The following is a 14,046-nucleotide window of genomic DNA, read 5'->3' as shown; positions in this document are numbered from 1 at the left end:
GAACACAGTGCCAGTAACGGGAAGGCGGAGCAGTAATTTGCGTCTCTTTTATTGCTATATTATGCTCTTCATTAAGGCAACGTTCAGCCGGTGAACAGATGGCTACTTTTCTGTTGACAAACAACCTTCGAGGTGAAGCAGGGGCCGCACCTGGCCCGCGAAGCATATACGTAATTGTGTTGGCGGGGCAGAGCCTGCTTACACCACAGCGTCGAACTTGGTGCCTGACCAATTTCAACTTGACTGTACCCATTCCTGAGAGAAAGGCCTTAACAGATGGAAGGACAGGCAGACACGTACGGACAAAATAAAGTTATCTCAAAAGCGTTCCGTTTTTCCCTAAATACTAATTACTCTAAAACCAAGATACTTAGGCAATCTTTCTCTTTCGGGGATTGCGTGTTTAAAGGCGCCATCGAATTTGGAGTACAAGACCCTAGTCGACAACGATAGCGGACTATAACAGAGTCATGCAGTGAGCCAAGAGAAAGCAAAGCCGAGCGTCGCAATTCCTCCCCTTCCCCCCACCCCCTCCCGCCACTCAACTACATCCCATCCCGAAACCCAACGCGGCAACGGCGTGCCTAGCTATACGAACAGAGTGATGGAGGCGATAGACGCCAATTTATGTAGGACGCCGATAAAAGCAGAACAATAATCATCAGGGAACACCTGAAGATGGCAACTAGTCTCTCTGCCGAAGTATAGTGCAGAACTTACCGTGTGATCCAGACAGTCGCCCTAGAGTTCTACAAATGACGACGACAGAACACTGTGTCAAGCAGCCACCTCGTTTTAAGAACCACTCCCTCTTCCCCTACGCATGCTATCTACATGTAGCTATTGTGCTGTAAGATTGTAACCTGTATGAGTATATCTGCTGTAACGTTAAGCTTATTAGTGGCTATGTTTAACTTTCTGGTTGTAGCTACGTGAAACGTCCTAGCTTAAGAGTTCCACCGTGTATGGTTGTCTACACTATATGCAGCCTCTGTGAAGTCTGTAGAGTTGACCTTCTAGATGTGACTGCTGTGTAACTACATAAACTTTATGCCTATTTGTCATCTTTCGCCTAAACATTTATACAATCCTTTAATTGTACAACATTGGTTTGTGTGGTAAGAAAACCAAGATTTACGTACGTGACTATATAAGATCCTAACATCATGACTGAACAATCACTGAATATAAAGTATCCCATCCACAGCTATTGGTATACAGCAACACAATATTTAACATATTCCTAATGGGACACCCACAACTGTCATTTGAATTATTCATGGTAAATAAAATCCGTTGCAGTTGTAATTATAAAATTCATTTATTTCGATAGAAACATGCGCGTTTCGGAAGCTAATGTCATTTTCAGGTGCTACTGTAAGAACTGATGAAGACTAAGTAGGACGCTAAACAGAATTACTTAACATCAGAGAGGAGTGTTAAGGCCATAGACTATCAGTAGAAACGTACCTTAATTGCTGGCCACAAAACATATAAGTAGTGCAGAAAAATTAACGAATTTGACCAGTGGTATGAGAGAGCCTGTGCGGGTGAGGCATGAAAAATATGGGGTCGATCCATAAAACTTGAGGTAAACGGTTAGGTAAATGCATTTTGAGTACAATCGGCAGCACACGTGCAACTCACTTGTAAGTTTAGTTGTACACAATTAAGGTACGTTCTTGTGATGGTACACAGCCTTATCGGCCCCCCTAATGTTTCTTAATTTTATTTAGTGTGGTGTGCGTACTGTAAGACCTTCGGTACACACACCATCAGATCACTTGACTTGTCGCTCTAACGAAGTAGGCGAGTGTCAGCAATATGTCTCGTGGTCTTATCGTGGAGTGTTTATCTTCTGCCTTTAGGTCATACGGTAGAAATGCCACTTGCACGCTTAGAGTAGCAGATTGACGGTGACCAACTTTAAACAGAACTTGATAAATTTTCACACACATTTATTAAAATAAAAATCATAGACATTACGTAACTTAATTCTGGTTGCTGTTTACAATTGACAATCTGAAGTTCCTTTGGTCTTGGTACGTTAATCTTATTCTCATATATCTCTGATACTTGACAAAGTGTCTATTCATTTACCTCCATGACTATGTACAGGAATATGGTAATCTTATTAGGCGCAGACTGAAACTTGACTATAGACTAATGCAGACAAATGCAGACTAAAGCAGACTGAGTAATCGGAGGTCTGTACAATCGTTATAATACCTCGCGCGTTCAGGTATCACTGCGCGAGTGTGATCCGCGAGGAGAAAAGGTTCTACGTTAGCAGCAATCTCATTGGCTGCATTACATATTAATACGCGGATCGGCGGAAGCAGAATTTGGTCCGTCTCTAAGACAGCGCCATCTCGTAGTGCAGAGACGGATGAGCGCTGCGCCTGCGCTGTTGTGCTTAGCAGGGCGCGCTCTAGTGGGAGAGTTGTGTACGCGCTGACTACGCGGAACTATGTACACAACATTTAGTATCCTGCTTAGTCTTCAGTAATTGTTGCAATAGTACCTGAAGGTGGAATTAATGTCATGAAATAGGGGCAGTTTACGTTCCTTTATTCAATGAAGGGGCTTCGTAATTACAACTGCAACGGATTTATTCACCACGAACATCACAATATTTCTTAACACATTGTTTTCAGTACGATAGTACGGTTGGCCTAACAACAGTAATTAACGCACGTACAAAATAAACATATTTGATAGCCAGACGTAATCAGAATCTGCGCTAAATGAATTAACACTCACTGCTCCCTAGACGTACTAGACATTGAACCCGGTCCTACAACGATATGGCTTATCTGTGCAATAACCGAAACGTAGCGCTATTGCAATGCAAATAGTCATGTGCAACAATATGCGCTCGGTGAAATCACGCTACTTTTGATATTACGGATATATTGCATGCTAAGTGCTAGGCGAGAAAGCCAAGTGCCAGCGAATCATATGATAGTAACCGGGTAGCGCGAGATGCAATGCGTGTCTGGATAAACTAAGTTTAGAGATCTTTTGAGTGAGCAAGTGGGACTTAAAGGTCAGTAACTAATAACTAGAAAAGTATAGCGAAATTAGAGAATGTGTTGAGCATTGTTATTAACAATACTAGTAGCTTTGAATATAGAACAGAAAGCTCATGAAATGAACAATTTAGATAAAACTACCCCTTACATTTAGTACTTTAGAAGTAGAAGGGTGAAGGATGATGTGATCCTGAGCTCATACATACCATGAAGTGCTTAAACCAACAATGTTCTAATAGACAAAGCACAAGTTACAATACTGGAAATGCTAAAACTGAAAATGATCCGTAAAAGCGACATTCTGTTTCATGTATTGCCCGCGCATGCCAATGCATAGCCAGATGTTACCTTATTCGACATGTTCCAAACTGCAGCAACTCCATTCCGAAATCTGGCTTCCACACCAGCACGTACCAAGTCAACACATTCAATTCTATCAATACTTGACAACGGAGTGCTAGCGAGCATGTACTGACTGCTTGACAATATAAACTTTGGAATCCGAAAACTCTTCTCTACCCATGCATACAGGAAACAAGAATTGTGTGGCAAGTATTACAAATAAAACTACCGTCTCTCATAATATAGATACCTCACACAAGACATCACATATTGCGAAGCAAACTGTGTTTGCAGTGGCGCAGCGTTTCAATATCATCGTGTCTGTGGCGACTTCAGACTACAGTTACACATAAAACGACGATTGCGAATTTCTCTTCTGGTTGATGCATTCTGAACCACAGGAAATATGAACACATTTCAAACCGGATATTGCTTCCATCTGTAAAAGACAAAACCCGCCTGCATAACCGCGCTGGCTAACACCCGCTTGTGCAACGACACTCGACTCTGAGGTCACCAATTTCGGATCCTGGTGGTGGAAAATTTTCCCTTACAGTATTTGGTCGGTAATGAGAGGATAGATGGTGACGCGAAATTCCTGATCTCCACTCTTTGCGACAGTATCCTGGATTAAATTCCAAATCTCTCCGCTGTGTCTCTGAAGTGAGAGTATGTGACACAGTTACTGGTGATCTGTCCGGCGGATGGGAATTTTATGCTCGATGGCACCCTTGGTGCTATTCGAGAAGAGTAGGCTACGTGCGGACATTGGGTTTCACCCTCTCCCTTCCCTTCATCCATAACACAAACCCAACACTACACTGTACAAGCACACATTGTCGTGTCCTGACATAAGTGGGAGTGGGAGAGAGGGGTTACTGGTCAGTCTCCACTCCCGAGCGGTACAGAGCAGAAGGCAGGACAATTCACAGTGAAGGCATTTGATTGTTTTCTTCTATCTGAGCCAACACTGGTACAGGTGTTTACTAGAAATGCAGGTGATGACACTTGGTAGGGAACTCGTTGTGGAGACTCTGGACAAACCGGGTTTTGAATTAGTTGTTTATTCCATACAGGACTAACTAATACACTGGAGGCTAGTTCTAGTGTTAGAAAAAGCATGAATAACACTTTTACAACAGAAACCAGTGCAGAAGTCCCAGGAGTGGATGCTAACAACAGTAGCAAACACTAGCAGCATATTAAGCCAACATCTTAGTTGCAAAACAAAACATACTGAATGTGACACTGTTCACTGAGGCACTCCAAGTGAGAGAGCAGACTTACGGTGAGCTGGACCGAGGCTGGAGTCGACAGACGCTGATTCGGCGGCCAGATCATCTGACTGAGAACTCCGCCAAAATGAGGAACCTAGGTGTTTTAAGGAGTCGCGTGGGGGCACTGTTTTTCCCACTTAAAGCCACCCAGCCAAGCCCGCAGGTCTGTTGCAGGCGCCTGCCAATCACGGTTTAGTTAGGTCCCCTCTACTGCTAATAAGGCGGGGATGTTAATGCAGTTGCACTAACTGGGTCCGTATTTCGTATCAACATTGTTCAGCTGAAAGCTAAACGTAACTGCTCTGCCAAGTAAGGCTTGCAACATTATTATTATACGTCATTTAGCCTCGCCCCTAGGGCTCCTCGGAGTAGGGACTGCTAGGTCAACATTTTTTTGGCGTTTTCGCTCTCTTTCTAACTCTTGTGAGCCTACTGACGTTTCTGTTCTCAGGGCTGGTATCAAGCTGGCTTTGTCGCTAATACGTGCCTGTTGGCTACAAAGTTCTACGGTGGCAACCTACTACAGCGTCTAGACGACGTATGAAGGTACATGTTAATTCCTTTAAGAGTAACTAGGGCCCTGGGACCGCGTCTGGGGGCGTCTGCATTTTCGAAAGGCTCTCCCCTTACTGTTTACTTCATGTAACAATATCTCTCCTAGTTTCGTCTGCCCTCAGCATCGTCTCTGCTTCCGCGAATTGGAGTGCCTGTCCTCCTTTCTCATAGCTTCACGATAACACTACAGTAGCAAAGAATAATCAATATGTTACAACATCACAGTCGTGCACACAACACATATACACACCTGATACTTCATAACGGATCAAAGGGAAGCCCTGCCAAACCTAGGACCTTCTCCAGGACGGTGATGCAGAATTTTTGCATCTGCTCCCCAACATTCATTTCCTGAGTACAGGAAACTATTATGTACAAGACAGCGATTGTGCACAAGTTGAAGGGTATGGAAAACCCTCAACGCACCATGGATTTAGGGCAAGCATGACAGCGACACAGTGGTGATGAGTGACGGTGCACATCTGAATTATACAGAGAGGCCACAAAACTGTAGGTATAAAAGATTTATAAAAATAATAAATGTCGAAAATCTTCCAGAAATGGTATAAACTTAATAATAACTGTTGCTGACCGGCATCGCGCCAACCAGCGATGCTAATCACAAGGTATCGCACCGTCTCATGAAGAAACAGCGATACACTATTTCAGTCAGTGGAGCCAACTACAGCACCCTGGATCTAGAACTTGTCAGTGGTCTCCTGTACTGCAGCTCAGGCGCAGCCTCGCACTATGGTCGTGTTTTCCCGTCGTTTTCGTTGTGATAAGCTTCGAGGATGGCCTCCCCAAACGAAGATTTGAGATCGTCGAGCGGGTCTTCACTTTCCTTCAACGAGAAGCCCCCATTGTCGTTCTGTGCCATGGACTGTATGGTAGTAGGGCTTGCTTCGTACGGAATATGTGAACGACGCCTCTACACTTTTGAGTGAGGGGTCATGCTAATCTAACTGGTATGCGACATCCAACAAGTGTCGAAGATTACGATATGGCCCACAGCAGTGTTTCAGTAACTTTTCCAACTGTTCCACATTCCACACAGGTGTAAAAATCCATAAAAACTCTTCTGGGCTGTATGTCGCCTAGCTTTTCTTAGCGTTACACTGTAGTGCTGTCGATCTTTCTCCTGGGCATCCAGCGTTCGTATGCGAGTCAGCTGCCATGTTTTTCAGTCCTGGTGATGAGATGTTTCAGGTAGTCAGCCCAAGTGTCGACCAGTTAAAACGAGAACTGTGCATCCATTGTCATTTTAGCCTGGCGTCCACGGAACAGAAAGAACAGCGTGTCTTGCTTCGCTGTATAGTATGCGAGTGTCACTATCTGCATCGTGGAAGAACATCAGGATAGCTGACCGTAAACGGGCACCTATAGCCACCCCATTGGGTCATAGTTCCTCTCATACAAAGTTCTGTACATTAATTGAAATTCTCCTTTAGTCTGTTCCGTCTGCCTAAAGACTTCTATGATTTTCAATAGTGTTGGATCTTCTTTCTGTTCAGCAGCATTGTCATTTTATGCAGCAATAATTGAGATTTCTTTTATACTCCGGTATACTGCCAAAGGATTTCTTTAAATGCAACAGTGCATGCGTGCCCTCTTTTCTATACGGCTTCAGGACGGAAGCTTCAGGACCAGTGCCGTCAGTCGATCTGATGGACCCTTCAGGCTAATAGCCAGCATAGACAAAGATGGGCCGTCACAACAGCCTGCCAAATAAATACAGCTGGAACTTGTCGATGGCCCACAGAACCGCAGGTGTCTGTTTCTCGGTCGTGGAGTAGTTCATCTCGGACATCGGGAGTACTCGAAAGTATAAGCCATTGCATTTTCAACAACTTCCTGAATCTGCACTAGAACTGCACGTATAAATGCACATACAAATGCTAGCCTCGGCCTCGGGGTGAAGTTCTGTCTTACCATCACGTCATACAATGCTAGGACGGCGAATGTGTTAGCTCCTCCTTAAGGACCAGGAAATAACTTTCCTGTACTTCACTCGAGGGATATTTGGCGTCTCACTGTAGCAGTTCTCCTAAAAGACGTCACTTGGAACAGATTATAGATCGTTGCTAGTAACAACACAGTCCGAGAAAACTTCTCACACGAATGCGCCGAGGAGTCGGAAAATTTGTGGCTGCTCAAATTTCTTCCAGATTAGGACGGACTTCATCGCCATTCACTATATTCCCCAAGATATTATTTAGTGGGCGGCGAAGAGGCAATGTGTCGCATATAGGCGGAGGCGGAGGAGGGGGAGGAAGAGATTAGTGTTTAACGTCCCGTCGACAATGAGGTCATTAGAGACGGTGCACAAGCTCGGTTTAGGGAAGAATGGGGAAGGAAATCGGCCGTGCCCTTGCAAAGGAACCATCCCGGAATTTGCCTGAAGTGATCTAGAGAAATCATGGAAAACCTACATCTGGATGACCGAGGCCTGCGTTCGGTACATACTTCTGCAAGTTTCTCAGGCAGCCTCGACGTTTTTTAAATGTCTATGTAAAATCGATATAACAAAAACACGTTGTCCATTTAAGTTGATGTAGTAGGCTGACCGTCATATATTCGAATGTGGCTGTATTATCACACAGGCCAAACGGCATGACTTGGAACTTGTAGATACGCTCAGGATTTATGAATGCAGTATTTTACCTGTCAGCCTCATCAACATCAGTTATCCAGTAGCCTGTCTGCATGTCCGTAGTTGAGAAATATTTTGCTTTTTTCAAACATTCGAGAGCGTCATCCGTGCATGACAATGGAGAGACATCGTTCTTCGTGATTTCGTTCAGTCGTCGGTAGTCGACGAAGAAGGGTCGTACGCCTTCTTCACAAGGCCCACAGGAGAGGAGAAACGACTCTCTGTAGGTTGACTCTCTCGTCATCTTGCAGCATTGTTACCACTTCTTTGTTGGCTCACTGTCAGTCAGCTGACAACACTCTAAATGGTGGATTATCCTCGGTGTTAATAAGGTGATTCACCATGAGCTGCTTGGTCTATCTTTTCTCCACTCTGTATTTGAAAGCAATCGGAAGTTGGCTCAGAATAGCTATCAGTGTTCTTCATTCAGGCCAGATCCTACTGGTAGATCCATAGGAGCTAGTAGCTTCCTCCCTAGCGTTATCTGTAGTTATAGCGTAGCACAACTGTTCGTTGATGACACTAAATTGCCCTCCCATGACTTGCACGGCTGCCCGTACAGACTTGCTTTAGAGTTGAGCTGTGATCAAGTAGCTGTCGGTCTGCTGTACTCGTAGTTACTTGTACAAATACTATTATGCTACATAAGATGGCGTAACATAATGATCTGGAGGATTTATGAGCCGGCCGGTGTGGCCGAGCGGTTCTAGGCGCTTCAGTCTGGAACCGCGCGACCGCTACGGTCGCAGGTTCGAATCCTGCCTCGGGCATGGCTGTGTGATGTCCTTAGGTTAGTTGTGACTATTACAGTGCCATCTATCACAAAGCGAAAAAAGTGGTCCAACTAAAACATTCATATTTCTTTACGTACTACACGACCATGTAATAAAAAATGGGGGTTCCTATTTGAAAAAACGCAGTTGATATCCGTTTCACCTATGGCAGCGCCATCTAGCCGGCCAACATTAGCGCCATCTGCTTTCCCCCTTCAAGCTAGACAAGTTTCGTTCTTTGTAGTTTTTTCTTTCAACGCTTATTTCGTGAGATATTTGGTCCGGTCATATATATGTGTGTTTGTGTGTGTGTGTGTGTGTGTGTGTGTGTGTGTGTGTGTGCGCGCGCGTGTGTGACGAATCCAATACTTTACACAACATAAAACGTGAAGTACAAAAGTGAATGTCACGCATGTGCTTGAAAATGGTAAAGTCGAAATCAGCTATTCGCACAAATTAAATAAAGATCAATAATACACAGCCTACAATGGACCGTGTTATCTTTTGTCAAGCTTTTAGACGCTTTAGACCCACAGAGAACCAAAATTGTTATTATTATTATTATTAATATAAGTATTACTATTATTATAACTATTACTATTATTATTAGTGTCAGAGATTAGACACAAAGCACTAGCAGACTGAAGTATTTAATTTTCTTCCAGTGTGAAGCAAAAAATTCAGCAATCAGGTGATTTACAAACTATAAGTATAGTTCCATAGAAACACGGCAGAACTGCCGTAAGTCAGTAACATCTTGCCACGATATTTCGGCACAAAGTCTTTTGGCCATATTAAGGTGAGTACAGCTGTAGAATTACTTCTACAGTTGTACTCACCTGAAGATGGCCAAAAGACTTTGTGCCGAAATATCGTGGCAAGATGTTACTGACTTACGGCAGTTCTCCCCTGTTTTTATGGAACAATCAGCACGCCGGGAAAGTTTCAAACATCACATATAAGTATAGTGTACAGATTTTAACTTGGTTAATTTCAATGGGAGGGGAGGGGGGGGGGGGGAGGAGATCTGCAAGGTGTGGGTGAAGCGCTGTCGTTAGGGAGCGGAATAGTGCAGAGGAAGGACCAACTGTCTGTCCTTAACGTGGATATTAGCTTTCTTTCCTGAGGAAGAGTTGTAGGTAGATAGTACTCGCTCTCCACTTAGAATTGCTTCATCAAGCTATAGTAAAAGATTGTTAGAAATTAGTGGTACCAAAAGTCTCACTGGCTCATTACTCACCTACAAAAACTAAATAACATTTACCAGTCGTCATCTTTATATATAAAATTCTCGTGTCATAGTGTAAGTTGCCATACTCCTCCGAAACGGGTCAATCGATTCTGATGAAATTTTACATGTATATTTGGTAGGTCTGAGAATCGGTCGTAATATATTTTTCATACCCCTAAGTGATAAGGGTGGTCAACCCCCGGTCGAAAACTGATCAATTATCACTTGATGAGTTATCCCCGTCAGGTGTCTATCGGTGATAGTCTTTCACTATTCGATAGACACGTAATTGAAGAAAACGTACCAAAACCAACGACTCGAATATGCCTCTTTGAATCGACCTAACTAGACAGAGAAGTTTAACTAGGTAGCACGAGTCATTCGCCAAACCGACATTTAGGCCTAGCGCACACGCATCGATTTTTATCGTACGGAAATACATCGTACGATCAAATTCTTTTAGTGGAACAAAGATGCTCGTATGTTTCCCTTTGTTCCTCTAAAAGAATTTAATCGTACAATATTTTTACGTACGATAAAAATCGAGGCGTGTGCGCTTGGCCTTATTCATAATGCTGGCGAACACGTTTCGACACGAAATTGCCGCTATGTTTGTATGTTCATGGATGAGCCGTGTATCGGCTACGATTGTTAAATCCGTGCGATCTATCGTAGAAACGCTAGAACTAATAGTGGCCGATTCTGCCGGACTTCCCTCTAAGCCCTTTCTCACTCCCTACAGCCGGCCGCGGTGGTCTCGCGGTTAAGGCGCTCAGTCCGGAACCGCGCGACTGCTACGGTCGCAGGTTCGAATCCTGCCTCGGGCATCGATGTGTGTGATGTCCTTAGGTTAGTTAGGTTTAAGTAGTTCTAAGTTCTAGGGGACTGATGACCACAGAAGTTAAGTCCCATAGGTCTCAGAGCCATTTGAACCATCACTCCCTAAACAGTTTTCGGCCATTGTTATTGTTTGTGTCACGAGCTGCCTCCAACAACGGCTATTCTGTTACAAGTATACGTTGTGTTACACGTATACATTATTTTTATAGACTAGAGATAATTTATATGGCAAAACAACGTTTCCCGGATCAGTTATAACATATAAAGATTTCCGGAGGTGGAACGAAGTTCGCCTGGTATAGATAATTTTAAAATAAAAGTGTGCGAAGATAATTCTTTTTCATTCTAAATTTTATTCCGGAGCTAATTTTGATGAAGGTTGTGGGAAAGATGGAGGAGGCTTGGGTACTGACTAATACCTAATTTCACTTAGGGGCAATAGTTGCAGAAATATTGGGAATCACTACTACAAGGGAAGGCCGTTAAGACACAATATGAACAACAAGCAAAAAGAACAATAGCAATGAAGGTAAAAGAGAGCAGTGCTCGGATCAAAAAGAGTGTTAGACAAAAATGCAACCTCTCTACATTGCTATTTAACCTGTCCAGCGAAGAAACACGGAGATAAAGGAAAGAATGAGTAGTCAGGATGAAACGATACAGCGACGACATTTCTACAAAATTACAGGGCCTATTGAATGGGATGAACAGACTAGTGAGCACTGAATATGGATTGAAAGGAAACCAAAGTTAATACAAGTCATAGGAAACATTGCGTCGCGCGTCCATACTTCTGCTGAGTATTGCTTTAGGTGTAGAGAAGCTGCTTTATGTCGTTTCATTTCTGAAAGCGCGACCCTGACGGCTGCTCCTGTGTGTCTTTTTGTGACGCAGGCGCGGGTGACTCCTGCGACTACGACGAGGACTGCAGCCACGCTGACACGTCGCTGTCGTGCATCGAGAACGTCTGCACCACGAGCAGTAGAGCCGCAGCCTCCAGAGCAATGGTGATTGCCAGCGCTTATGTAGAGAGCAGAGAGGATGACGAAAACATTCCCAGTAAGTACAGCACGCTACAATAATTTTGCTACTTACTTTGGTTTGAAACTTCCTAACAGACTAATACTGTGTGTTGGACCGGGACTCGAACCGCCCGGAATCTTGCCTTTCGCGGGAACTGATCTTACTGGGTTCCAGTCCTAATCCGACACACCGTTTCAATCCTGCGCTTTGCACTGCAAAGGGTACTTCCAATTCTATTACGTGTTAGCGCTCTTGCCGTTCCGCGTATGGAACGTGTAAAGAATGATAGTTTAAATAACTGTGCACTCTGAAAATACTCCAATCGTGACGTTCTGGCCCCTGCTGCAGTGATGTGTATGGGTTTCCTAATTTTAAAACTAGCTTCTTCGTGCGTAGTTGTAGTCTGTATTCAAGCATCTGCTACCGTCAGCTTCTCGGTGACATTCGCTCGTGGGTCAAGCAAATCCGTCAACATTCATGCTGAAATGGTCCTAACTTCTCTTTTGAATAGTTTTGAAACTACCTACCACTACGATATTAGTTAATACGGTTTTATAAAATTTAGTGATAAAGGGCAGTCAAATGAAAACAAAGACATACGGAAAAGAGTAAGTAAGTAAGCTGACTATTAGGTAAGTCTCCAAGTTTTCGTGGCCGTTGTCACCGATCGTAAACTCTTCTGGGACGTTAGGCCGTGTCATTTCTTCTACACGAATGACGTTTCGACCCCTCTGTGGGATCTTCTTCAGGATCTTGTGGTGTCCACGGTTGACTGAGCTTTGAAGACTGAAACTTCCTGGCAGATGTGTGCCGGACTGAGGCTCGAACTCGGGACCTTTGCCTTTCGCGGGCAAGCGCTCTAAAAACTTTTTTTTTAAATCTCATTTTGTTCGTTTTCGTTCGTTGTATATGCTCGGTGCGGACGTCCCGAGACACCCGTTTATGTTCGTCGTTGACCAATTAATTCAGTTTATTTTTTTTTTTTTTTTTTTTTCCAGAGGGCAGCTAATCCTCTGATCGAACACGCTGAGCTACCGCGCCGGCATCAACTGAGCTACCCAAGCACGACTCACGCGCTGTCCTCATAGCTTTACTTCTGCCAGTACCTCGTCTCCTACCTTCCAAACTTTACAGAAGCTCTCCCGAGTTCGAGTCTCGGTCTGGCACACAGTTTTAATATGCCAGGAAGTTTCATATCAGCGCACACTCCGCTGCAGAGTGAAAATCTCATACTGAACACTGAGTTCAGTCAACCGACACCACTATATCCTGACTAAGCGTCCCACCATCAGCATTTTACTTACATTAATGTCATAGTTACGACTTCCTTTCCAGTCTACTCTGTGATCCATTTTTTCCTCTCTCCTCTACTGACATAATTTACAATGACACCGAAAAATAGTTAGTATAAAGTAATGAAATTTCGGGAATATATTTGTCTAGGTAACATATTTAAGTCATTAACATTGCAAGATCACAGGTTAGTGTATGCGTGAGCTAGGGCATTGCAAATATGAAATGCTGGTACATTACGAGGTGCATTCAAGTTCTAAGGCCTCCGATTTTTTTTCTAATTAACTACTCACCCGAAATCGATGAAACTGGCGTTACTTCTCGACGTAATCGCCCTGCAGACGTACACATTTTTCACAACGCTGACGCCATGATTCCATGGCAGCGGCGAAGGCTTCTTTAGGAGTCTGTTTTGACCACTGGAAAATCGCTGAGGCAATAGCAGCATGGCTGGTGAATGTGCGGCCACGGGGAGTGTCTTTCATTGTTGGAAAAAGCCAAAAGTCACTAGGAGCCAGGTCAGGTGAGTAGGGAGCATGAGGAATAACTTCAAAGTTGTTATCACGAAGAAACTGTTGCGTAACGTTAGCTCGATGTGCGGGTGCATTGTCTTGGTGAAACAGCACACGCGCAACCCCTTCTCGGACGTTTTTGTTGCAGTGCAGGAAGGAATTTGTTCTTCAAAACATTTTCGTGGGATGCACCTGTTACCGTAGTGCCCTTTGGAACGCAATGGGTAAGGATTACGCCCTCGCTGTCCCAGAACATGGACGCCATCATTTTTTCAGCACTGGCGGTTACCCGAAATTTTTTGGGTGGCGGTGAATCTGTGTGCTTCCATTGAGCTGACTGACGCTTTGTTTGTGGATTGAAAAATGGTATCCACGTCTCATCCATTGTCACAACCGACGAAAAGAAAGTCCCACTCATGCTGTCGTTGCACGTCAACATTGCTTGGCAACATGCCACACGGGCACCCATGTGGTCGTCCGTCAGCATTCGTGGCACCCATCTGGATGACACT

At 44.1% G+C, this 14,046-nt stretch overlaps 1 protein-coding gene across 1 annotated transcript in view; it reads left to right on the top strand.

The window, feature by feature from the left end:
• LOC126482005 (multiple epidermal growth factor-like domains protein 10) overlaps positions 1-14,046 on the top strand; it is a 146,702-nt gene that overhangs the window by 44,492 nt on the left and 88,164 nt on the right. The window contains exon 5 of the mRNA XM_050105972.1: positions 11,601-11,765. Within this exon, the coding sequence (XP_049961929.1) occupies positions 11,601-11,765 (165 nt within the window). The remainder of the gene's footprint in view (positions 1-11,600; positions 11,766-14,046) is intronic.

Source organism: Schistocerca serialis, chromosome 5 (genome assembly GCF_023864345.2).
Source record: "Schistocerca serialis cubense isolate TAMUIC-IGC-003099 chromosome 5, iqSchSeri2.2, whole genome shotgun sequence".
NCBI lineage: Eukaryota > Metazoa > Arthropoda > Insecta > Orthoptera > Acrididae > Schistocerca > Schistocerca serialis.
The sequence above is the reverse complement of the archived record's forward strand: the minus strand, read 5'-3'. Positions and strand labels throughout refer to the sequence as shown.